At 49.3% G+C, this 23,351-nt stretch overlaps 8 protein-coding genes across 8 annotated transcripts; 4 read left to right on the top strand and 4 right to left on the bottom strand.

The window, feature by feature from the left end:
- The first annotated feature begins 1,798 nt into the window (after positions 1 to 1,798).
- BC939DRAFT_441674 (uncharacterized protein) lies at positions 1,799 to 3,721 on the top strand. The gene has a single exon (XM_051554276.1). It carries the CDS (start codon positions 1,961 to 1,963, stop codon positions 3,644 to 3,646), a length of 1,686 nt encoding a protein of 561 aa, XP_051415441.1. The 5' UTR covers positions 1,799 to 1,960; the 3' UTR covers positions 3,647 to 3,721.
- A 48-nt stretch (positions 3,722 to 3,769) lies between these two features.
- On the bottom strand, positions 3,770 to 7,299 carry BC939DRAFT_441671 (uncharacterized protein). Its single transcript, XM_051554275.1, has 3 exons — positions 6,794 to 7,299; positions 5,668 to 6,000; positions 3,770 to 5,483 (listed from the first exon to the last, which is right to left on the bottom strand). Exons 1-3 carry the CDS (start codon positions 6,799 to 6,801, stop codon positions 4,121 to 4,123), a joined length of 1,704 nt encoding a protein of 567 aa, XP_051415440.1. The 5' UTR covers positions 6,802 to 7,299; the 3' UTR covers positions 3,770 to 4,120.
- A 39-nt stretch (positions 7,300 to 7,338) lies between these two features.
- On the bottom strand, positions 7,339 to 9,508 carry BC939DRAFT_441667 (origin recognition complex subunit 4 C-terminus-domain-containing protein). Its single transcript, XM_051554274.1, has 7 exons — positions 9,281 to 9,508; positions 8,970 to 9,182; positions 8,677 to 8,874; positions 8,369 to 8,590; positions 8,150 to 8,236; positions 7,643 to 7,987; positions 7,339 to 7,553 (listed from the first exon to the last, which is right to left on the bottom strand). Exons 1-7 carry the CDS (start codon positions 9,353 to 9,355, stop codon positions 7,377 to 7,379), a joined length of 1,317 nt encoding a protein of 438 aa, XP_051415439.1. The 5' UTR covers positions 9,356 to 9,508; the 3' UTR covers positions 7,339 to 7,376.
- Positions 9,509 to 9,809: 301 nt separating this feature from the next.
- BC939DRAFT_24200 (uncharacterized protein) lies at positions 9,810 to 11,281 on the bottom strand. Its single transcript, XM_051550943.1, has 2 exons — positions 10,111 to 11,281; positions 9,810 to 10,018 (listed from the first exon to the last, which is right to left on the bottom strand). The coding sequence occupies exon 1, from the start codon at positions 10,824 to 10,826 to the stop codon at positions 10,122 to 10,124; it is 705 nt and encodes a 234-aa protein (XP_051415438.1). The 5' UTR covers positions 10,827 to 11,281; the 3' UTR covers positions 9,810 to 10,018; positions 10,111 to 10,121.
- BC939DRAFT_441661 (uncharacterized protein) lies at positions 10,373 to 13,933 on the top strand. The gene is made up of 5 exons (XM_051554273.1): positions 10,373 to 10,394; positions 10,573 to 11,306; positions 11,971 to 12,013; positions 12,799 to 12,959; positions 13,077 to 13,933. The coding sequence occupies exons 2-5, from the start codon at positions 10,863 to 10,865 to the stop codon at positions 13,836 to 13,838; spliced, it is 1,410 nt and encodes a 469-aa protein (XP_051415437.1). The 5' UTR covers positions 10,373 to 10,394; positions 10,573 to 10,862; the 3' UTR covers positions 13,839 to 13,933.
- BC939DRAFT_441653 (amine oxidase) lies at positions 13,934 to 15,929 on the bottom strand. The gene is made up of 3 exons (XM_051554272.1): positions 15,796 to 15,929; positions 15,025 to 15,711; positions 13,934 to 14,897 (listed from the first exon to the last, which is right to left on the bottom strand). The coding sequence occupies exons 1-3, from the start codon at positions 15,863 to 15,865 to the stop codon at positions 14,047 to 14,049; spliced, it is 1,608 nt and encodes a 535-aa protein (XP_051415436.1). The 5' UTR covers positions 15,866 to 15,929; the 3' UTR covers positions 13,934 to 14,046.
- Positions 15,930 to 16,402: 473 nt separating this feature from the next.
- On the top strand, positions 16,403 to 17,592 carry BC939DRAFT_393714 (L-galactose dehydrogenase; the record flags this gene model as incomplete). The annotated part of the gene is made up of 3 exons (XM_051552105.1): positions 16,403 to 16,807; positions 16,921 to 16,954; positions 17,069 to 17,592. The coding sequence occupies 3 exons, from the start codon at positions 16,403 to 16,405 to the stop codon at positions 17,590 to 17,592; spliced, it is 963 nt and encodes a 320-aa protein (XP_051415435.1).
- A 452-nt stretch (positions 17,593 to 18,044) lies between these two features.
- BC939DRAFT_441650 (uncharacterized protein) lies at positions 18,045 to 21,028 on the top strand. The gene is made up of 4 exons (XM_051554271.1): positions 18,045 to 18,450; positions 18,566 to 18,690; positions 18,807 to 18,855; positions 19,673 to 21,028. Exons 1-4 carry the CDS (start codon positions 18,271 to 18,273, stop codon positions 20,900 to 20,902), a joined length of 1,584 nt encoding a protein of 527 aa, XP_051415434.1. The 5' UTR covers positions 18,045 to 18,270; the 3' UTR covers positions 20,903 to 21,028.
- Positions 21,029 to 23,351: the final 2,323 nt, after the last annotated feature.

The following is a 23,351-nucleotide window of genomic DNA, read 5'->3' as shown; positions in this document are numbered from 1 at the left end:
TGAATATTATGGTGCTTAGAGCCCTTGGCGACATGAACACCCAAAGACATGGGAATAAATATTATGGATACGAAGTGAGAACCGCACAGCTACCTGTTGACACCCTCATATCGCACTCTGAGGTAGGATCACTCGACCACTGCTAAGGAACATGACAACACGGACCATGGGGAAAGCCCTCTCGCCTCATGCCTCCCTTGATGAAGCATCCTTGCCAATAATGCATCACTTTACCTTTCATTACGTGGTCATTGATGCAAAACAAACCTTCCTCAACATCCCATGGATTCAGACAACGGCTAAAGGATGGTGCTATGTCTATCGGCTAATGACACGTAAGTGGCACTACGTCCCATCAAGAAGAAAAAAAGATCACGAGCCTTTTTGCGCGTCTCTTAATTTTACAGTTCTAGCCACCACCCCTTTTTGACGCGTCCATCAACGCGCTGTTACTCAGCAAGCATCACCCTTGGACCTGTTCCAGGTAATGAGCTATAACAGCGCGTCTCTTTCATTCGTGTAGATCTCGGCGATCATCAGTTTCATCTGCACAGCGCTGCCAGGCACAATAACCTGGTGCCGAATCTATCAGAAAAAGGTCGAGATCGTTACACGCTATCGTGTAGATAGTTACCAGAACGCCGTACTTGTACCTTGTCCACTGACTCTTTTTTACCCTTTCCACCAAGCTTTCCTTCCCTTATTTATTACTTATACATTCAAAAGTCCTTTTTCTACTAGGCTTGGCTGTTGTTGTATCTGATATGACCAAGGATGTGACCCTGTGTTGGGGCGAATACCGGCAACTCGATCATATATAGTGCCTTCGACAACTGCATAGAACAACTTGCCCCTACACTTGGCGATAGCTACAATTGAGACAAGGAATATATTTTCAGCTGGGCTACTATGGAGGTCATTATGCCTACCACGAGTTTCGCGCACAAAAGATCTACATTGCCTCCAAGTGCGTGAGCCCTGATATTCCGACAAGGACGTTTACGTGAATGCCACGGGCACTTATGTAGCGTCCACCTATTTCGAGATGTTGCACCCGAACCAGCGCTGTACTGGTGATTCATTCATTGACAAGCCCTTCAATGTCACCTTTGGTGATGAGGTACGCAGGATCAAGGAGGTTTTCAACAAGTGAGATGCGCTATTCATCCAAGTGACATTAGCCTCAACTACCACAGCTTCCACTAACATATCAGACTATTTTCTGTCTTTCTGCCTTCGCACAGTCTCCCTTCCTTTCCATCTATTTTTCCACCATCGCCATAAAAACATTGAAATCCACAGGGCCATATCGTCCAGCTGGAGACTTCACTGAAGGCATGGTATGAAACCCTCTCTGTTCATCCTGTAAACACATTTGCATGTAATTGAAAACTGCTGGACAAGATACTGACAGCCCAAGCAAAGCAGCATTGTAATAGGCATGGCCGCAAGGCAAAGTGCGCTTGGTTGTGAGCCTATCAGAACTTTTGTGAGCCCCTTGGGATCTGGTGTGATGATACAACTAGCCCGTCAAACTTGCTGCAGTAAAAGGTATCATCCTCAAAGGCCAGCCAGTAGAAGAAGTGACACTAGTTTAGCGACTTGATGAGAAACTCCATGATCTAGAAAAAAAAAAAAAAAAAAAAAAAAAAAACTTCCGTGACCCACCCGTCTCCATATCGCTTTTTGCCCGTGAGATAGCTAGAGTCAGTACTCACGGCATGATCGCATTCAGTATAAGGATCTTGGTTTCACGCTTTTTTTTTTACTATCTTTTTTTATTCGTTATTCTGATTCACACCGCTCCCCCTAGGTTACCTCGTTGCCATTGACGTTGAATCCCTTCATTGCTCCCAACAATTGCTCGATATGCTCGACTAGGTCAATCACTATCGGATGTCAATATCTCACTTCCCTCTGCTTTACTGAAATCCCATATTGAACACGTATCATCAACAACATGCCGGAAATATACAACGGCCAAGACGGCTCCAGTATGGTCGCCACCATCACAGCCCCCATCCATGAAGATAAAGAAGACTTATACGATACCCTACCACCCGAGATCCTCGACCAGATCCTTCTGCATCTCGACCACGCTTCTCTCTTCTGTTGCATGACGCTCTCTAGGCGCTGGTCCCAGTGCGTCATCCCGCATCTGTGGCATTCGCCCTATATGACGTACTACGTCTCCTGGATGAAGCTCCTCAAGACTGTGATCAGCACCAATCCTAGCGCCTCTAACGCCTGTGCCACCGTCAAGAGCCCGAAAACCAACCCTACGAATGGACAAGAAAAATGTCGAAAGGGCAGCCTTGATTCTTCGCCGGAAAGGACGGCGTCTCCGCCACGTGCACCACAACAACAAATGAATACGGAACGGCTTAGCCAGGATCCGTATGGACGCATGGCAGGGTCGCCAGAAATGTTAGCGGCCAGGGGAGGGACGTTTGTGCGCGGATTCTCAGTCCAGGAGGAGGGCTCATCGGATACGGCAAATGGAGGTGATGGAGACGGTGGTGGTGAGGATGATCCATCGGGGTTGTTGAGGTTGGCCGAGAGTCAGCGACAACAGCGGGTGCAAATCGGTTGGGGCGGGAACTGCACGAGCGAACACCAGGTCTCGCCGATGACGACAGCAACGGCGGATGGAGCAAAAGGATTGAGAATAGCGCGTGCCAATGTGGAATCGACGACAACTATGTCCACAGTCAACAACACCCATATCCACACCCACACCAGCATCAACAGCAAGGACAGCAACTCCCCATCTTCGACTCTCACAAAGCCAATAGCATCGATACCTAAACCTACGCCCTTCGCCCACCCCGCTTACGGCTCTCTGATCCGCGTGCTCGACTTCTCCCACCTCTACTACATCATCTCCGACCAATTCCTGACCCATCTTTTCCCACAGATCCCCCTCCTTCAAAGCCTCCTTATCACTGCGCCCAAGCAATTCTCCGACACATCCCTACACATCCTCGCGACTTCCTGCCCAAACCTCCGCCGTCTCGAACTCGTCGGATGCACACGCATCTCTGACGCAGGACTCGCCCCGATTTATGAGCAATGCCAAAAGATCCACGTCCTCAATCTCTCGAATAGCCGGTCTTCGTCTTTTTCTGCAGGACTTGGTGGGATCACGGGCGAGACCTTCACCCGTCTCGCCGCCGCAGGACTTCCCCTCCACATCTTGAGCCTTGCCAATGTCAATGCCTCGATCACGGACCAGAACCCTGGGCTCTTGAGTATCGCCCTCGAGTGCAAATCTCTCACGTCTCTCAACATCGCGCACTGCTCTGCCTTTGTCACGGATGACTTACTCTGCAGCCTTAACGCCTCAGGTCTACAGACCTTGAATGTTGCCTGTTGCAGCAAGATCACGGACCGCGGTATCGAGGCCCTGGCAAGACGATGTCCTGATCTGAGGGAACTCGATATCACAGGTCTGGAGAATGTGACGGATAAGGGGATGATGGAGATCGGGAGGAGGTGTTCGAGGTTCTGGAGGTTGGTGATGGATGAGGAGGACTTTCAGGAGGGCAGGATGTCGGAGGAGGTCTTAAGAGGCTTTGCCTGGGGCCTCGAGGCGGTGCGGAAGAGGAGACCGATGATGGAACGGAGAAACTCCAGGATCTTTTGAGTACGACATAGTGAGGTAGATCGAGGAGACATGGCAATGTATATGTATGTTTAGATATACGAATTGTACGACGCGTTTTTTTTTACAAAGGAAGGTTTTATTGGATTTGCTGTTCTAGACGTCTTTCTTTTCTCTTTTCAAAAAATAGCAAAAATAGTAATAGTAATAACTCCATCGGATCTTTTCATCCACCGGAGCCTGGAAAAATAAAATAGAAAAGAACAAAAAGTACAACCACGAAAAAAGTACAGAAGAAAAAAAAAAAATACACTGATAACTTGGAAACAAAAGAAAAAGAAGAAATAGTCATCATAGAAATACAGCGCTCGAGGGTTGAGTTACATGCGAAGCATTTGCTTGCGAGTAAAGTACACAGGGCTGAACAACGGTACAACGGAAAAACCGAAGCCAGCGATGCAATAGTAAATCATAAAAAAAGGAAAAAAGAAAGAAAGAGAGTTGCAGAATGGTATTTTAGATGCCCACAACATCGATCTCGGCATCCTCGCCAACATCCATCTCATCATCCGCCGTCTGCAACATCATAGTCTCGGCAGCGACACATGCCTCATACGCCTGCTGCTGCTCCTGCTGCAGCAGCTGCTGGTGCATGTGCTGGACATCCTTCTGCATCTTGCGACTTCCCGCAGTGTTGGATCGTTTCCGTCTCGTCGTAGCCGTAGGTGCTGCTGCGGCTGTCGCCTTGTAAGGATGATGGTGTCCAGCATTCCAGTGTGGATCCTGATCTGCCCCATGATTTGCATCCTGGTACACCATCATCGATGCCATCGTCGCGCCATTGCGCTTCTTGTTGGTGTTACGGGATCCTTTGGTGGGCGACACAGGATGCGAGGATGAGTGAGGGGGTGAAGGCGAGCTTGAGGAAGAGTAACTTGGAGACAATTCCGGCGTTCGATCTTCGTACCCTTGATGTCGGTACTGATACTGCTGCTGTTGCTGTTGCTGTTGCTTTTGGCGGTGCGCTCTATCCAACGCCGCACGCTGCTCTGCTGCGACGATCGATCCCATGGTCTGCATGCAGCATGTCTCGACATACTGGTAGACCTGGACCAGCATCGTCTCGTCCAGACAAGACAAATCGACCTCCATCTCCTCGTCCTCATCATCGACTTGGTCGCCCTTCAAGATCTTGAAGAGTCCCGCCATGTGCTCAGGGCCGAGATCGTTGCTGATTCGTGCCGCCAGGGACTCTTCCATTCGGCGCTTGTTGGGATCCTCAGGCTTGCTCACCGCAGTCATAACGGGAGCAGTGGCAGCCTTCTTGGGGTTGATCCCCATGATGATCATGGTCTCGGACTCGATGTCGGAGGGAAGGACCTCCTGCTCGGCATCAGCAACGGTGACAGCCGCAATGTCAAGGACTGGTTCTTCAGCAACATCCTTTTCTCCATCGTGACCTTCGTCTTCATCATCCTCGTCATCCGAATCCTCAGCATCGTCCTCCTCCGATTCCGACGAGCTAGACTCGCCCTCAGATCCCGTCGCTGGCTCCGTGAACCCATAAAGATTCGCGAGCATCAATTCCCGGTATCTCTCATCCTCCTCATTCGGGAACGCCAGGAGCTCCAACGGCGAAACTGAGGTCGACCCCGCAACAGAATGCGGCCCCACGATCAGGTCCGCGACATTGACTGTTGGAGGCTCAAAAGCCGAGGGTGGAAGATCAAACACAAACTCGTCATAGGCCTGGTCCTCGGGAAGGTCGTCATTGTCCCACGAGACGAGCGAGCTTCCGAGCACACTGTCCAGGCCCAAATGAAAGGGCATGCCATTAGCAGTGGTATGATGGAGATCGTTCTGCGTCTCGAATGCGCTGCTGTTAAAAAAAGGAGGATGGATAATGCACGCGTGCAGAATAATAATAAATAGGAGAAATAGGAGATAAGAGGACCAAGGGCGAAGGAGATCGTTTTGAGGTGAGTGACAATTCACAGCTCTCGCTTTTGCAGCAAAGGACCCTTTTTTCTCAAAAAAAAAAAAAAAAAAAAAAAAAAACTTACGTAAAGTCATCTGCAGCCTGCCAATCCTCCCAGACCTTGGTCTGCAACGCAGGAACCAAAAAGTCCGAGATTGAAAACGTCAGCGCTGCCACATCCGCGTTACCACTACCACCGTTGGCACTGGCATTGGCATTGGCATTGGCATTGAGATTAGGATTGAGTATGTTTGCAGCGCCCGTGGGTGTCAAGCTAGGCGAGCCCGAAAAGTTTAGCAGGTTGAGATCCTTCAACAGACTGGTGTTGTAGAGACCATTACCGCCGCCGCAGGTATTGCTGGTGGGGAGCATGAAACTCCCCTCCGGATCATCAGGGGCATTGTCGGCTAGGGTTATTCTAGAGATCGGAAGAGGTAGAGGTAGATAGAGCATTTTTGATTGAGTGTTGAGTAAAATGCGAGTCGAGAGGATAGCATTGGAGTGTAGAAAAAAAAAGCAGCAAAAACAAAAAACAACAACAACAACAATAACAAAAAAAAAAAAAAAAGCCGTTGCAGTGGAGAGGGAGTAGAGGGGGAGCGGGGGTATACGCGTGCACACACGACCGACAATGGGCAATGGGCGTCAACAACTCATAAGCGCCTGTATTTGTGATAGTGTGCTGTAGGTAGTGTATGCGTACAGCACTCACGCTTCACTTTCCCCACGCTCCACATACACACACACACACAGCAAGTCCAGTCGCCATCGATGTCATGACACCAAACCACGGCTTGTTTTCTCATTTTCTTTCGCTCTGTTCGTCTTTAGTTCCAGTTTATGGGCATCATTATGGACTAGTGTCCCCTCCTCTCCCCTCGAAAACGAGACCAAGAACAAAAATTGCACCACTCGACCCCCCAACTTTGGCTCCCAGCCAACCAAACCGATACAGTAACCCAAAACCGCATGAGCGAGTTACAGTAATAATAATATAAATATAATATCACACACACACGCCCACGAGAGGCAGGCGAGCATTGTGAGAGAAAGAGGCACAGGCTGCGAAAGGGAAGCAAACAGAGGGAAATTTTTTTTCTCAATGTCAACAAACACCCCTTGTTTCTTCTCGTGTGGGTCCCTCTTCCTCCTCGCCATGGCATAAGAAATACTGACTTTTTTGACGAATAAAGCAAATATACAAGACTTACCCGCCCATTATTGAAGGAATGAATTGTGGTGGAGGTGGATTGGATCAAGGTAGTGTAGCTAGTATACAGGGTATTGCTATCGATTGCGTAAAGGGCAATGGGTAGCGGTAGCGGAGGTATGATCTTGAGGAATCCAATTTGAATAGAAGGGTAGAGGTGGTTCGTAACCGGGGTTGAGTCAGCTCACACGGATTGATGATCGGTGAGGCGACTCGAGGAGCGTGGGGTCGGGGTAGGGTTAGTGGTGGTGGTGGTGGTGGTGGGTGGTGTGGGGGATCTCGAAAGGGAAAGGGAGTAGTGTGACAGAGGAGGTGTATGGGTAGCGGCACGCGATGTATGTGATCGACGAGTCTCTACAACCGAAAGGGTAGGAAGGGATCTGCTGATCGTGGGGTGTGAGATCTGATGAGAGAAAAAGAGAGAAAAGGAAACACTGTTCAAGACTCCTTTTTTTTAAAAAAAAAGAAAGGCGTTCTTGGGTTTCGTTGATGCGGGGTAAAAGGAAGCGAAGCAAAGAACGAAAAAAACAAAAAAACAATTGTGTGCTCGCTCTCATAAAGTTTCCATTTTATTTTGCTCTTGCTCACTGCCGCCGTGCCGCCCAGCGGGCAACTACCGTGGGGCAATCCCGATGCTTCAACACCACGTCCGAGATCTGGCTCGAGTCCAGCATCACGCGCACCATCCGGTACTCTTTTGGGCCCTTACCGGACGAGTCTGCGGGCCGCAGCAGCTCTGCCTCCACCAGATGTTCAAAAGCCTATTTGAAACATATTCAGTAAAAGTTGATCCAAATCCGATGCTCGTACCGCACTGGTTTGGGTACAGACAAATTTCATGCTTTCTCACCTTTAGTGCAACGGCCTTCTTGTAGAGTCTCAAGGATACGGTCTCGGTCGTGGTAACGGTCCCTCCGCTGCTAATGCCCTGGACGCCCAACGAACTCGACGCTGTTCCACGCACGACAGCCATATCCATAAAATCTTTGTACTCATCATACACCATTTCAAAGTTGAACGTAATTGTTTCCCGCTCCACAAGGTGCTTGATTGCAATCAGCAGGCACAGCTCCAGCAGCGAGATGCCCTTGAGCAGCTCGGTTTTGTTATCAACCCGCTGCTGCAAACCCGAATCGTAGAACTGGGAGGGCTGCAAATAGGGGTGTGTTTCTGAAAGTTCTGCCACTGGTCCAAACTGTTTGGAAGGGAAGGAAACCAAAAAAAAAAAAAAAAAAAAAAAAAAGCAAGCACAACCCTCCCGTGGAGGAGAACGACATAATTAGCACATGAGTAAACAGGAGGGCAACCCATTTTCCCGCTGAACGTCGATGTGCGATAGCGGAAACAATGCACATACACAGAGGCGATAGAACCCTCGGACATCCTTCATTAGATCGTATATCCGCTGCACGACCTTTGAAAATCCACCATCTTCAAACAGCATCTACGAGAAAAATGATCCACGAAGAAATAAAAAAGCGTCGTTAGTGACATCTTGTGCACAGGGATCGCATTTATTCACCGCGCGATCTATAATGATAGGCGAGGAAATCCTCTAACACATTGTCTGCTGTACCTTCACGCGACGGTTGAATTCGTTCATGAATATCAATTTGTCTTCGAGATCTTCGCCCATGAGCATTCCTTCCACCGATTGAATCTCCAAATCTGCGGGCGATAGCAAGAGGGCATTCTGACAGACCTCCGCATAGTCGTGATAGGCGCTAGGTGGGAACGTATAGTAATGCCGATGCGAGAATCTCGACTTGACGCGCTTCTCTAGTAATTCCAATGCGTCCTAAAAGGAAATAAACAATTGTTAGATACTCCTTCCCGAAATCACCGGCGCTGCTCAATCGGTCCGGTTGCGTATAAAGAACTTACCATACGACAAGTGACGCCAATGACAGCAATTGGCCACTCTGCGCTCTGTGCCACGTCGAATAGGTTGTAAAGCAGAGATTGTTTCGTATGTTGCGCAAACAGATCGAACTCGTCCAGGATAAAAATAATCGGATATTGCTCTTTCGTTCCAGCCTTCAAAAACGTGAGTAATGAGGGAAGCGAGTCCGAGAATGATGTCTAATAACCATTGAAGAAGGATCGTCTTCAGTTCCGAGTCCATTGGAGAGCGGATAAAATGTAGAGGCGCGCCTTACGAGTTCATTCCGTCTTACATTGGTGTTTCCCATTTCCGACTCGCCTTCCCGTGAAAGCTGTCGCATGATCTCCTTCAGTGCCATTCTATCATCTGTCTGGACCATTCCATTGAGATGGATGACCATGAATTCTTTGCGTCCGTCAACATCCATATCCATATTATGATCCGTGGTCCGATTGATGTCTATCCTGAATTGCTTTTCGATCTCCTGTAATGCCTGGCGAACGAGCTGTGTGGAAGATTGGATACAGAGAGCGGTTAATATCGCGACTTGCTGCATTCTACATTGTCATTTCCGTATCACCCTATATTGCTTTAATTCCTTGCCATTGTCTTTCCAGTGCCTCGAGGTCCTAGGATCAGACAGGAGTTGCTTTCGCCCATTTCAATCGTCCGCCGCATCAAGCCATGGACTTTCCTATGGATGAGTAGATCAGGATATCTTATCTTTGAGAAACTGAAGAATCAAATAAAGGATCTCCGTGTGCGACTTTAAAACCATCCAATTGAAAAGCGTAGACTGGTATCCGTACTTGTATTGTTCCTCGAGTCCGACGAGTGCTGGCGGCATGGAGTGTTCTGCAAGACGCGCTGAGATGGCCGTCTTGGCCAGAGTCACCAAATCATCCATGGTCATGAGTCAAACACGTCACAGGTTGCAAGCCGGTGTAGGGTTCGGTCGGGTGGTAGAAAAAGACGTATGTGTGTTTCGGGCAGGTTGTGTTCCTGTCGATGCTTCTAGGCGTTGGTGCCTGGCTACCTTGGGCGCTGTGGCTGGCATCTTGTTTCTCTCATGAGGGGTCCCCACAGTCACGGCCAAAAAGGAAATCCGCCAGTTGAATTTCAGGGACGGGCGAAGCACTGATTGATCGCAATTTCGGGCCGTGCCTTTTTGCAATTGGGGATTTCATCGGTTGGGGGATGCACAAAAATCACCAGGCCAGAGCTGTCTAGAGGTCAGAAAATTGAAAAGTGGGTACGATGGAGTGTAGTTTGGGGTGCAAATGCCCTTTCTTGAACTGCTACTTGCTGCAGTGGCCATACACCTGACTCTTTACTCAATCGCTATTATGCAAAAATCCGTCTTAGCATCCCAATTGAGAACAACAGGAGTGAGGACTGACCATTGAAGTCGCATAAATCGCACCCGACCTTACCAGGTACATGTTTAAAACATGGTGTGTAGCCTGGACAGTTGCTCAGCTGAAACCCATGACGAACAAAAAGACAGGACAACCACTTCATTGTGGCCTGCGCGCAAGAACACAAATATCTTACCATTGCCCGTTGGCCTGTTTCCGGATGGAAATCGGGCGCCGCTTAAAAAAAATTGAAATAAGCTATGGGCCATCAAGGCAGCCGAAGGAAGGAGAGGTGGAAGGGCCCAAAATGGAAATGACAGGCGGTGCTCAGAGTAAACATAAAGAGTGGACAGGTGCCTGTGAGTATGAATGACGGAGATGGGGGAAAAGGGAGTGCTAACGCGTGTTGTGAGTGTGCAGATAGGATAGGACAGCACAGGACAGCGTAGGATAGGATACGCGGGATAGCCGGTCGATGGGCTGGCTGGATCCTTTCCTTTGAAGGGAAGGGAGTGGCAGGAGGCAATCCGATTACCTGGGTCGAGCGAATGCGTGTTTTTAGGTTGAGGGATGTCCTTGCGTTGTTTACCTTCAATGGATGCGAAGTGTGCGTGTGCTTCGGCAGCGAAAAAAAAAAAAAAAATGTATGAGCCTACTTCAGCCCCGAGGACTTGCTCCAACACACAAAAACAACAAAGACTTGCCCGTTCCTTGTCTCTCACACTTCTCTTCTTTCCCTCACCTCTAACCCCCCTCCCTTCATAGCTCATTCCACTCCTTCCCCTTCTCATTACATTCCTCTCTGCCTCAACCTTTCACCTCCACCAATGACACTCAACGACAGCCAGGGCACGGCGATCAACACTCCTCCCCTGACCCTGTCCTCCAACGCGCCCCCTTCTTCCTCCGCCACTTCCACGCCCGCAAGCTCCGCCACAGTCTCTCCCTCCAACTCGACCACGACCTCTCTCACCACCGCTCCTACATCCATTACCGACAATAATAGCAGCAGCAGCAAGGATCACGACGACACACGCAAAACCGAAGCCCCGCCTAAGAAACGATCCAAAAACGGTTACGTTGCCCGGGTTGGATTCGACACCCTCGACTGCGAGGCCACAGCCCAGTACGCCTTCACACTCCAGGCACGAACAGACCATTGGCACAGAACCAAGTACTCCAGGACCTTCCTCGTCGGCACGGACCTCAATGACTACAGCGCCCATGCACTGCAATGGGTGATGGAAAACATGGTCGAGGATGGTGATGAAGTAAGGAGCACTAGGGACTTTTCTATCGTTTCCTTCTCATTTTTACCGTTTCTTTGTGGATGCATGACATCGAAGAGGCATTTTACGACGCTTAGATCGGCTCTAGCGTGTTATACTTCTGCTTTGGGCAACCATGCATAACATCATTTATTCTTTCAATGCAACGCATCATCTGTCAGGAGGCGTATGCACCACAGCAAAAAAAATTCCGGGAGGTCTTACAAGAGGATTGTTAGTGATGTAAAGCGCTTTCTGCCAGGTTACGGACAAGTCCCCATCCGGTCAATACATTTGTAGCGACTCTGATTGGGCAACTTGGGTTATTTCATAATTCGTGAAGGGAAATGATTGTGGGTTCCTCCCTAGACTGATGAGAGGCGCCAGGTTTAGGATTCAGTAACGGGAGTTATTTTTGGTCCACAAAAAAAGAATGAGATCCGTCCACATTGTGGGCGTTTTCTTTTCTTTTTCTTTTTTTTTGACAATTGTGGACGACAATGACAGTGAAAAAGGAAAAATGTTGAGCATGTATCCCCGCGCTTTTTTTTTTATCCGCGGAGGAGCTGCATGCATGATTGTATGCATTGCATGCAATAATGATCCAACGTGTTACGCTAACCGCATTTTCTTTTCTTTTCTTTTCTTTTTATTCATGAACAAATAGATTGTGGCATTGAGGGTCGTACCTATCGAACTACGGGACTCTTGTAAGTTCATTCAGGGCCGCTTTAGCAACGACACATTAGGAGAACGCCTCGTGTTTGTGTGTGTTTGTGTGTGTGTTCTGTTCTGTTCTATTTTTTTTTTTTTTTTTTTTTTTGGTTTATGGAAAGCCTGGTGCACTCCACATTTTTCCTGTCGACAGCCAACCAACACTACCAACACCGTCCCGTCAACAGAGTGAGCCGAAGGAAAATCGAGCCAGCTGACGAGAGAACAGAAAAAGTACTTTCCTGAAGGGAAGCATACCGTACATACTCGCACGTGTATACGTGCATAGTTGCAAGGGACCAACAGGGGCTGCACAGGAACAGGAGCAGGATCAGGATCAGAAACAAGGGACAAGGAGCAGGGGCAGCAGGCTCAGTTCAGGGATCGAATCGCACAGACGGCAACTAGAGCATCAAACACCAATCAGATGTGCACAAGGGAAAATAATAATCATCCACCGGGCGCAGTAGGCAGACGAAGGGGTTCTGTTTACTTTGTAAAAAGGTCCCCGTTCACAGGATTATATGTTTGGATCCAAAAAAAAAAAGCTAGGAGACGACTATCAGTTGGGTGTGCACACATACACTTGAATACAGCAACACGTTAGCATGCTGCAAGCGCATGCATTTTTTTCTTCTTTGGCCATTCGTTCATCAGACGAGGGATATGCATTCATCAAGCAAGCTGGGTCGAGGGATTGACCATAATGTCGTCATGGTGCAACACAAGCAGGACCTGCTCCACTGAACTAACCTCGTCGTTTTCATCGTCCATGCCATAGTTGCCAAATCCGGCATCCCATCTTTCCAGGGTCAGGAGCTTGCAGCGCGCGAGGAGGCAGCCAAGCTTATGGGCATGATCAGAGAAAAGAACAAGTCCAAGGAGCTCAACATCATTGTCGAGTGCCTCGTTGGCAACGTCCGCGACACCATTCAGCACATGGTATGCCCGCACAAGCGTTTTATTCCGTCATCGCTGCGATAGGGTGCGGATATGAAAGCGAGATTACGAAACCCATGGCTGAACCAGGACCTTGCTGTTTTTGACGACTTCCAATAGATCAAGATGTACGAACCAGACATGTTGGTCGTTGGAACCAGAGGCCGAAACACCGTCAAGGGATTCCTCCTCGGAAGCGTCTCCCGCTACTGTCTGAACCACTCCCCCGTCCCTGTCACGGTCGTCCGGCCCGCCAGCAAGCTGATCAAGTCCAAGACTAAGGCCAAAGGAATCTTCCGTCGACGTACCTCAACTGTTCAATCCGACCTTGAGGAAGACAGTTCAAGTCCACAACTCTTCTACTCCAGTCCATTGTCGCGACAGACTTCCAGATCATCACTCGATCCCGCGATCACGGCAGAGATCGAGCGCGAGGAATCCAGGAGTCCAGAACTGGAACATGATCGTCATCATCGGCATTCCGAACCAACGGCGGCTACAAAGGCTTCGGCTGCGAAACGGTCGTCGCTCTTCTCGGCACCTGCAGCGACAGTGGCTGTGCCGACATCAGGAGGCGGTATCGGTGCCGCTGCTGGCCCGAACGGAATGGCGTCGATGGATCCTGCAGCGGCAGCGGCGGCGTCGATCCATTCTTCGTTGAATTATGCGTCGGCGCTGCTATCGTCGTCACCACCGGACAGGATGCCACCACCCCCAGAGGGGATGATTCGGTTGACGAAGAGCCTAACAACGGATGGGACGACAGGACCGACAGCGAGTCATAAGAAGATGAGCGGACGACGGAGTTTTGCGAGGTTATCGCCGTCGGTCTTATTGGGGCCGTTGTCGTTAGGTGCGGGGAGGAAGAAGCCTGCGTCATGAACGTGATAAAGATCCTAGAGATCAACGTCGATGTATTTTTTGTACAGTATTACCAGTAGCTAGCATTTTTTTTCCTACAAACACTTAAAAAAACATCTAATTCATTGTTAATCTCCATATTCATATTATGCCTTGCTGGATAGTGAATGATGACCGTTGTATCAGGAGTGGTCCTTCGTGACGGCTTCTCCACTTCTACGCGTATCATCTAAAAAAAGGATCCTTGACCAAGGATCTTGGCCGCCTCGCGTCGACCTGTGATCAATGCTCCTTGGACACTTGCAAAATGTGCCTTTGAGGTATGTTCGCCCGCAAAGAACACCCTCCCAGCCTCTAGGTCATCCACCGCCATCACCGCCGCCGTCGAACTCGAACTGTAGCTATCATCACCATCCTGCTCATAATCATTATTCCCGTCTAGTTGCTCATACACTCTGGCGCCCACGGGTATCTCAAACGCCTCGATATCCCTTGGCGAAGCACCGACAGGGATACTCGTGTACGATCCTCTTGCAAACGGATCCTGGTTCCATCGGGTCATGAACGACATCTTTGGCCAGAATTCTTTTCCCTCCAGAGTTGCCAAGGTTGGGTAGTAATGTGCCAGTTGACAGAGATAGACCATCCGTGCCTCTTCATCTGATAGGCGCTCCATGAGTTCAGCGGCATGGTTGGTTGCATACCCGATCAGGATCGAAATATTGTAGACGGGCATCAAGGATGAGTAATTGGCCAGGTCTTTCATGTAAACCGTCAGGGCTTCGCGTTGTTGGTCTGAAAGGGAGAAGTAAGCGACAAGATCCGTGTTTGGGATGGTGCTGGCGGAGGGAAGGAAGTTGATGAAGTGCACACCTGGGGGCCAAAAGCATGAGGGGAAGAAGAGAAGGATTTTGAACATGGTACCGAAGCCTAGGTGGGCGATCGCGTGTTGTTTTGTGGAGGGGAGAGGTGGGCAGAAGAGGGAGTGGGATTGGGCTTTAAGAACGCCGAGAGGGAGGGTGATGAGGACTTGGTCGGCGTGGAAGGTGCCGTGGTTGGTGACGACTTTGACCTCAGACTCTAGGATACGACGCGGAACCAAGGAAAAAAAAATCGTTTCAAGGTGTTCAATGTTGAGTATGAGGCGCATACATTCCGCAAGGCAAAAGTCATTAGTGGCGGAGGAAAAAAAAGGACTGAGCCATACCGCTGTAGTCAATCTTCTCGACGACGTGTTCCAACAGAACCCTCGCATTCCTGAGCTTACTCGCAAGGACCTTGACCACACGATCATACCCATTACTGACGAAACAATGCTCCCCCGGGAAAACCTCCTCCGCATCCATATACTTCATCGAGGCGTCCTTCAACGGAATCGCATTCTCATCGGCCCAATACAAGACCAATCCTCGTACGGCCTCCTTGACCTTCTCACTCAAATATCCCTCCGCCTTTGGGTCAATAATCTGCCTTTTTTCTAAATACTCTGTCAGCCACTGCAAGAACGACATCTCCTCCGGTATGCTCTCCCTATGCTCTGCCGCATAGGCCTGTGCCTCATCCAACAGATCCCACACGACCTTCCAGTAATAATCACTCTCCTCCGTAGGCAATGCCGGTTGGCCGGGCGCATAGAACATGAGGTCTGTATACGTGTGATGGTACTCGACCAGGCCAGTCTTGAGGAGCGGGAAGAGTGGGTTCGAGGGATCAAGACCATGGACCCATGAGGCGCCAAAATCAAAGGCGATGGCAGAAGAACCTTGGGGCACAAGATTAGAGGATTCGAATGAGGCGGGGATAAGGGTGCGGTGGGTCTGGACCCGACCGCCAAGTCGGTCGCGAGCCTCGAGGAGGGTTACATGGATATTTGGGTTTTTGGAGAGTTCAGCCGCTATGAGTAAAATAACACAGTGTTATAACGCAACGAAAAAAAATAAATAAACAAAATAAACAGGGCTTCTGTAACGTCTCTTACCTGCAGCAATACCGGCAATGCCTCCACCGACGACGATGACTCTTTTGGCTTGCACTGTCATTGAGGTCATCGAGAGAAGGAATGAGGTGTGTGAGTGTGGGCGGGATGAGGGTTTTGCCCAGTCCAAGGCAGGCAGTGGAGTGGACAGTTGTTTGTTACACAGACAACAACAAGTCCCAAACTTGAAAGGGACATGTCAGATCCTGGAGCCCTGCATTGGTCTCCAATGTCTCCCTGTAGGTTCTTTCCCTTTGGCTGCAGCTATAGGCAGATGACAATGGTAGGACCGTGGGTACCAACTCGGTCTGGGTCTGAGTAAGAAACGGGTCTGAGTAAGAATGGAAGAGAGCAATAACAGCAACAACATACGCCCAAGGAACTCTCTTCACTCGGTGAGAATCAATTATGCCCTTTCGCGCACTTGTTTCTTTTTTCATTTGTTTTTTATTGAAGCACCGAAAACCCAATCTTTCCTCTGCTTTTCTTCACTCTCCCCACCTCGACCTCCACATAGACCCTACTGACATCTTAACACCCCACCCACAGTCAAGCCATGACCGTCTCAGACGTATTCCCCCAGACACCACCGAACGTCCCTCAGGACCGCATGGATGTTTCCCCGATCATCTACGGCACCTCCGCCTTTGCGCAGCTCTACAACCCGATTAAGGCACACTGGCCCGCTGAGGCCTGCAAACGAGCCATTGATCTAGGGATCAACACCTTCGACACCTCCCCGTATTACGGCAACTCGGAACAAGTCCTTGGAAAGGCATTGCTCTCCATCTCGGCAACGCACCCTCGATCAACTTACTATCTGTCGACAAAAGTGGGACGGTATGGGCTGAAGAAGAAGGAATTTAATTACTCAAAGGAGCGGGTGAGGGCGTCAGTCGAGGAGAGTATGGATCGGATGCATACGAATTATCTGGATATTGTGTATGCGCACGATGTCGAGTTTGTGTCTGTGGACGAGGCCGTTGAGGCTGTTGGGGAACTCTTTCGACTCAAGGTACAGTGCATTGTTGACATACAGGTGTTTTTGCCTGATAACCAAGGCAATATGGGAATATCATCAAGGGTCCCTGACCGACTTGCGGTATCCCAATTGAACTCGTGAATTAGGCTGAAGGCAAAATCAAGTATGTTGGCATCAGCGGTAAGTTATGACGAATCGAATCGAACCGAGATCAAACCCGCTTTCATCACTCTGCAGACAAGAAAATGCGTTCACTGTTGCTGATTAGAGTCGTACAATCTTCGTCTTTCTTAGGATACCCTCTGCCCTACTTGCTGGCTCTGATTCCCGTGCTTCATGAGCGTGTCGGCCAAACGCTCGATATCCTCATGACCTACTGCCATTACAACCTTCACAACACCCTCCTCCAAGACTACATCGCCCATTTCAGAGACCTCGGCATTTCCACTATCTGGAGCGCATCCCCGGTATCGATGGGTCTGCTTCGCTCGAACATCCCAGTTCCAGAATGGCACCCTGCCCCAGCACCGCTGCTCTCAGCGGCTCAGGATTGCATCAAGATTGTGGAGGATCAGTCGCCGGGCAAGGATCTGGCAGAGATCGCGGTCAAGTTTGCGATGAAGTGGAGGGGATGTGAAGGACTAGTGGTGGGGATGTCGAATGCAGAGGAGGTGGAGAAGAATGTGGCGTGGTGGAAGGATGTTCAGGAGGATGGGGCGAGAGATGAGGTACAGGAGAGGTGTGAGGCCGCGCTGCGGCGACGACTACAGGCGTTTGAGAAGCTGGAATGGGCTTCTCCTCCCATTGATGATTGCTGAATAGCGGAAACGGGGGTACTTACTATTGCTTACTATTCGTAATAAACAGGATAATGCGTCGATTTTTAAAGCAATTGGAAAGGAGATCTTTCAGACTACATGGAATGATGTGCTCCACGCTGCCACAATGACGAAAAGTAGAGACTGTGATAGTAGCCAGGATCACTGGGATGGCATGGATCTACGGATAGCTCATGAGTACCTATCCTCCCCATGGCAAGGTTTACTCTTACTTAGCGATGTCCCGACCAAGCCGAAGCCGGGATACGAATGAACAGGTTTTTTTTCTCTCTCTTTAGAGAAACAAAAACCCGCGCGCCAAACAACCAAAGAGCGGAGCGGGGTTCACTTTCATACGGCGCGGGTTTACAAACACACCGTACCCCTCTATCGTAGGACAAAGATGACATGTCTCTGCTGCCGCTACTGAGAGTGTGGAATGCGAGCGGTTGCCTGTGCTGACCCCTCACTCTTCTTCATGGCTTTTGGGTGGTAGCCTTCACTCTCTCTCTCTCTTTCTCTCTCGACCCCTCCTCTGCTACTGCTTCACTCCCATATTCTTCCTTACTGTTACAAGTACTACGTCCAAGACAGAGCACACTCTCCCCCTCACACCCTTCACTTGCTTCCACCCACACTCCTTCATCTTCCGCCTGAACGCAGCCCTTCCTGGCAGCCATGGTCGCAACCTCATCCGAAAAGCAGCTGCAGCTCGATGAGGAGTTCGACATCGAGATCCCTGCTGGCGTAGCTTCGGACGCCTACTACGACTCACAGCTCACACCCGTCCGTGCTGCCCTGCGTCGCTTCCTCCTGCCCTATGTCCGCAGCGAAACACCCATCCTGCATGCGATGCAGGTAAAAATAGCAACATCACAATTCATTGGAATCGAATGACCTGTCTCTCCATTTACCTCATCGATGGGTTCAGTTTCATAACGAGATGAGTGATCTTGTCATTGTTCAATAATAGCAAAAAGTACGGCACCCAGTCTTGGACGTGTATTTCACAACGACGGCCTTCTCTGGCAACCACGCCTTCTTCATGATCGCCCTGCCCGTCCTCTTTTGGTTCGGCTTTGCTGAGATTGCTCGTGGGTAATGTGTCATCGACATGCGCAATTGAGCCATGATAGGTCGTCATTGTGCCGCCGGCACTAAAGGCAATTGCAGTTCAAAGTGCTTATCTCGTTGCGTTTTTCTCTCTTGAATAGATTCACACTGATCGCTGCGATGGGTGTCTACTGGGCAGGATTCTTCAAGGTATCGAAACCATACAGCAATCAATCCTCCCTCAAGGCACAGCGCTTTATTTTATTTTATTTTTCGGAATGGATTGGACAGACAGTGGGTAGGCGGAGCTGGCATGAAGAATGCGAGACACTTGATACAAGGGCTGGAGCAGGAACATGACAATCGATAGGCAGCAAAGAAGGGAAAAAAATCTAGGGCCAGGTCTTCAGGGACAGGAGGAGATTCACTTATGGAAAGGCAGCGTTCATCCAGCCGCCGCGAGTTCTTTTTTCAGCACAACGACCCCAGATCAAATCATGTTTGTTTGGAAGAGAAGCTTGCAGCGTGATGCACATTTGTGTTTTTTTGTTGTTGTTAGTTAGTCTGCACGCTCGCTCCCCTTTTAGCGCAGCAACAAACGCAACGGAAAAAGATACAGACAGGACCAGGTTGCAAGGGCTTTTTTTCTTGGTGACGAGCGAGTGACATGGGTTGCCAAGTTAGCGTGGCTAGCGTCCGGTAGTGCCTTCTTGGCTCCTTCTTGACCTCCGTAGGTCAACTACCACAATTTTCTTGATTTGGTCATAGCACGTTTTTTTGCCTTGGTGCTGTATACTTCACATGGCAGCGGCGGGGGCAGGGACCAAATCCGTGAGCATTGCAGCACATGTGTGGCGGCAGGGCCTGGATTTTTTCTTAAAGTTGGCTGTGTGCGGGTGCTCTCATTTTCTTGGTTTCCTACCGATACGCACACCCAAACAAATGATGGCTAATCACTTTATCCAGAGGAGCAATAAGTGAACGAAAACTAACCATTGCACGCCTCGCCTTGGAACCATGGCCATAGGACTACCTGTGCTTGCCTCGCCCACTTTCACCGCCAATCGTCCGCCTCTCGCGCTCGAAATCAACCTGTCTTGAATATGGATTCCCCAGCTCACACTCGACCAACGCCATCTCCGTCGCTCTCTTTCTCTACTGCCACCTGCTGACAACCGACCCAGCCTCATGGAGCCCATATACCCGCGAGCTTTCCATCCTTGGCCTTATCATCTATGCAGTCTCGATTGTCTATGGCCGTCTTTACTGTGGAATGCACTCGATCACAGACTGTGTTGGAGGATCGATTATTGGGATTACCATCTGGGCGGTCCAGTGGACATTCAGGCGCACGATCGAGTATTATATGGTCAGTCCAGTCTGGTGGGTGCCTCCATTTGTGATCGCAACAGGCATCTTCTTGGTCTCCATCATCCCGGACCCCGTGGACGACTGCCCTTGCTTTGACGACTGTGTGGCATTCATTGCGGTGATCATGGGCCTCATTCCTGCAAGCATTCATTTCGCATCGACCTCGTACTCGTCCAACTATCCCGTTCCGGCTACAATCCCCTACAGCACAGATCTGGGATTGATCAAGAGCGCGCTGCGACTGGTCTTTGGCGTTGGAACGTTGTTTGTGTGGCGATTGATGGCAAAGAAGGCGTTGTATGTGCTCCTGCCACCAGTCTACAAGCTGTTCAGTCTGCCGTACCGCCCACATTTCATCCCTGCCAGTACCTACAACACGCTGTCGAGGTATCCGATCGGAAAGGTGCCCTCGGTGATTGATCTGCCTAGCATGTCGGGCAATGCTGAGATTGTGGGACTCCAATCGACGATGGATGTGCATGAGAAGTATTCGTTGGCGGCGGCGGCAGCGTACGAGAAGGAGCAACATGAAGGGCTATCCATTGGGTTGAGGGTAAGGAAGGGAGCGACGCATGAGGAGATTGGCATGGAGGAGAAGAGTCCACTGTTGGACGGACATCATCAGCGCGACTCTTCGGTGCTGAGCAATGGATCGACAGAGTGTGGAAGTGTTGACGAGGGACATAAGGACGGATTGACTAGTCGGTTCGAGGATGAGGCGGAGGCGCTGTTGAGGGTCGAAAGGATGCATCCGCCAAAGAGCCGGTTTGATGTCGATATTGTGTCAAAGCTGGTCGTGTACGCAGGCATTGGAGCTTTGGCCGTTGACGGGATCCCGATTTTGTTTGAATTGGTGGGATTGGCGGCCGTGCCTGTACGCGTCTAGAACATATTGGCGGAATGAACATATAATAGTTACAACAAACAAAACGACTTTTTCTCTAATATTTTGAGCGATGACATTATAATTTATAATAATAATAAAGTTTGCTCCATTGGCTTATTGCAAACGATGTAGTTCTACGCGTCAAAAAAAAAAAAAAAATCCAGAAGGCATTGGGCGCAGTTGAAACAAGGAATTGCGCAGAGATATTCACAAAGAAATGGGTAGGCGACCACTGTGCTCCGGATGTCCTGCGCATTGAGTGCAGGTCCACAGCGACATGCTTACACCTGCGATCTGCAGGATGCATCTTGAACGCCGAATGATGTGCATCGTTACTCCGGTATAAAATGCGTGCGCAGTAGTGTCTTGACAAGTAAGCACCCCCAAGGGGTATCCAGCCTGATTAAGTGTGCGGATGATGCAGCGCTGTTTTTCATCCAAATGCCTATCTATCGATCATCCGTTTTGAATTCGACATCGGGTTCCAATTTCTATCCCAATAGGAAAAATGAATCTCACGGTACTTAAGCGTCCGGTTTCAACGAGCTATCATCCCCACTTTCCTGGGGAGTGGGGATTCTGGCTTAGGGTGGGCCGATGATTTTTTTTTTTTTTTTTTTTACGCGCTTCTAAAACAAACGATTGTCGCCACCAAAATCCCTGGAACATGGGGGCCATGCGGGTGAACTGACCTATTAATGACTGAACTAAAGCAAAACATTGTTTTTGCATGAAAAGAGATGTGCGTCGCCTTATCTTAATGAGCAAGAAACAAAGTCTGGTACCCTTGATCTCTATCTTTTTGCTCAAGAACGAAGAAACCATGATCATCATTAGCTGGCCCTTTGACATAAAATAAAGAACATGCCACGTCCATGTTCTAATATGTCCCTGTTAATAAAACCGCACTAAAGACGTTTTGGATGATTAGAGTGCGTCATTGGGGCTACCAGTCAAGTGTCGAACACGATCCGGCAGTTCGCTAGAAGCAAAATGTTGGCGTGAGATGCGTGGAACCACAAGGACGAGAAATAGCCAGGCTGTCGAAGGATGTAGAAAAAGAAAACAGTTTTCTTTTCTCTTCTCTAGGCCCTGATTGCAGCATCCCTTCGTCGACATCTTTCATCCCATTACCTAAACTCCTTTTTTCAAACAATATCATTTTCCAACTGATTTTTTCCCGAGTTCCTCCAATCTCGAGAACAAGGTAATTTGCTTGCACATGCATACAGGCAGCCACCATAGCTCTCTCGATTACCTTCGTGGCTCAATGAAATGCTCAGGCAGCATTAAGCATCCATTCTGTGTGCGTGATGTGTATGTGTGTTTCATGCAGTCCAGAACCGCGAGCCCCCTTTTTACGGGACCTTGCACGCCTTACGCTCATTGCCAACGCTAATAAATGCTAGACCGGCTCTTCCACCCTCCTCGCTCGCGTACTCCCCTTCATGTTTCCGTTGCATGCAGTTGTCAGCCCTTTCTTTCTCCAAGTCGTTTCTAGCGTCTTTCTTCCTCGTTACTGACTTAAATTACCACCCCGTCCGGCTCCCCCCCTCCATCCCCCCCTCCTTGATCTCCTATGTTAAGCACGGTTCTCGAATTCGATTATTTTTGTCACAGCACATATACATCCGAGCGTCAGTCTTTTTTGTCCTGCTGGATTTTTCGGATTCTTTTAGAAAGTATTACATGGGTCACCAGCCATGTACTCCTCCTCGCCATCATCCTCTACACGTACATGCGCCCCCCTCCTCTCCATAATCTCTCGCTTTATGTTTGATACTAGCTGCTTCTCTTCTTTATGTCTCTCTCTCTCTTCTATCTTCTGTTGAGATAATCCTCCGCTGTCAAGGCACTTACGATGTACCTCTGGCTAGAAAGAACGGCAACCAAAAAGATGTCTTGAACAAACTGCTGTTACTATTGCTTCACATAATCCCTCCTCCCCCCCCACACACACACACCGCCGCCGCCGTCGCCGCTTTCTTCCAACTTCTTCTTCTCTGATGATATCCTATCCACTTCAATGCACCTTATCTTGTCAAACACTTGATCTTACAGGCACCCCCATATTAAAAAGACACCCTTCAATTCTCAAGCCTCCTCAGAACCACATCTCACCTAGTTTCTTGACTCTTTGTATTCTCTCGCTTAGCTTGCGCTTGTATCCTATCAGTAAAGGTACTTATTTTTGTCCAGTGCGGACAACAACATATACACATTTAGTGATATTGAGTTTAAGTACATTCCTGCAGAAACATACTCGCCAGGTCTACTCCCTGTTTTTGTCTTTTTTTGGACCGAGTGGGAGATTATGCTTACCTAGTCTCTGCCTTTCCAAATAAGGTATCCAGGTGTCCTACGAAATACTCGGGTTAACAGGGATGATTTGATGGGAAAGATGGCTCGTCTTGGGATCATGGTTCGAGTTCATACTAAACGGGCGCTA

This window comes from Gamsiella multidivaricata (genome assembly GCF_025024155.1).
Source record: "Gamsiella multidivaricata strain RSA 2152 chromosome Unknown BC939scaffold_11, whole genome shotgun sequence".
Taxonomy (NCBI): domain Eukaryota; kingdom Fungi; phylum Mortierellomycota; class Mortierellomycetes; order Mortierellales; family Mortierellaceae; genus Gamsiella; species Gamsiella multidivaricata.
The sequence above is the reverse complement of the archived record's forward strand: the minus strand, read 5'-3'. Positions and strand labels throughout refer to the sequence as shown.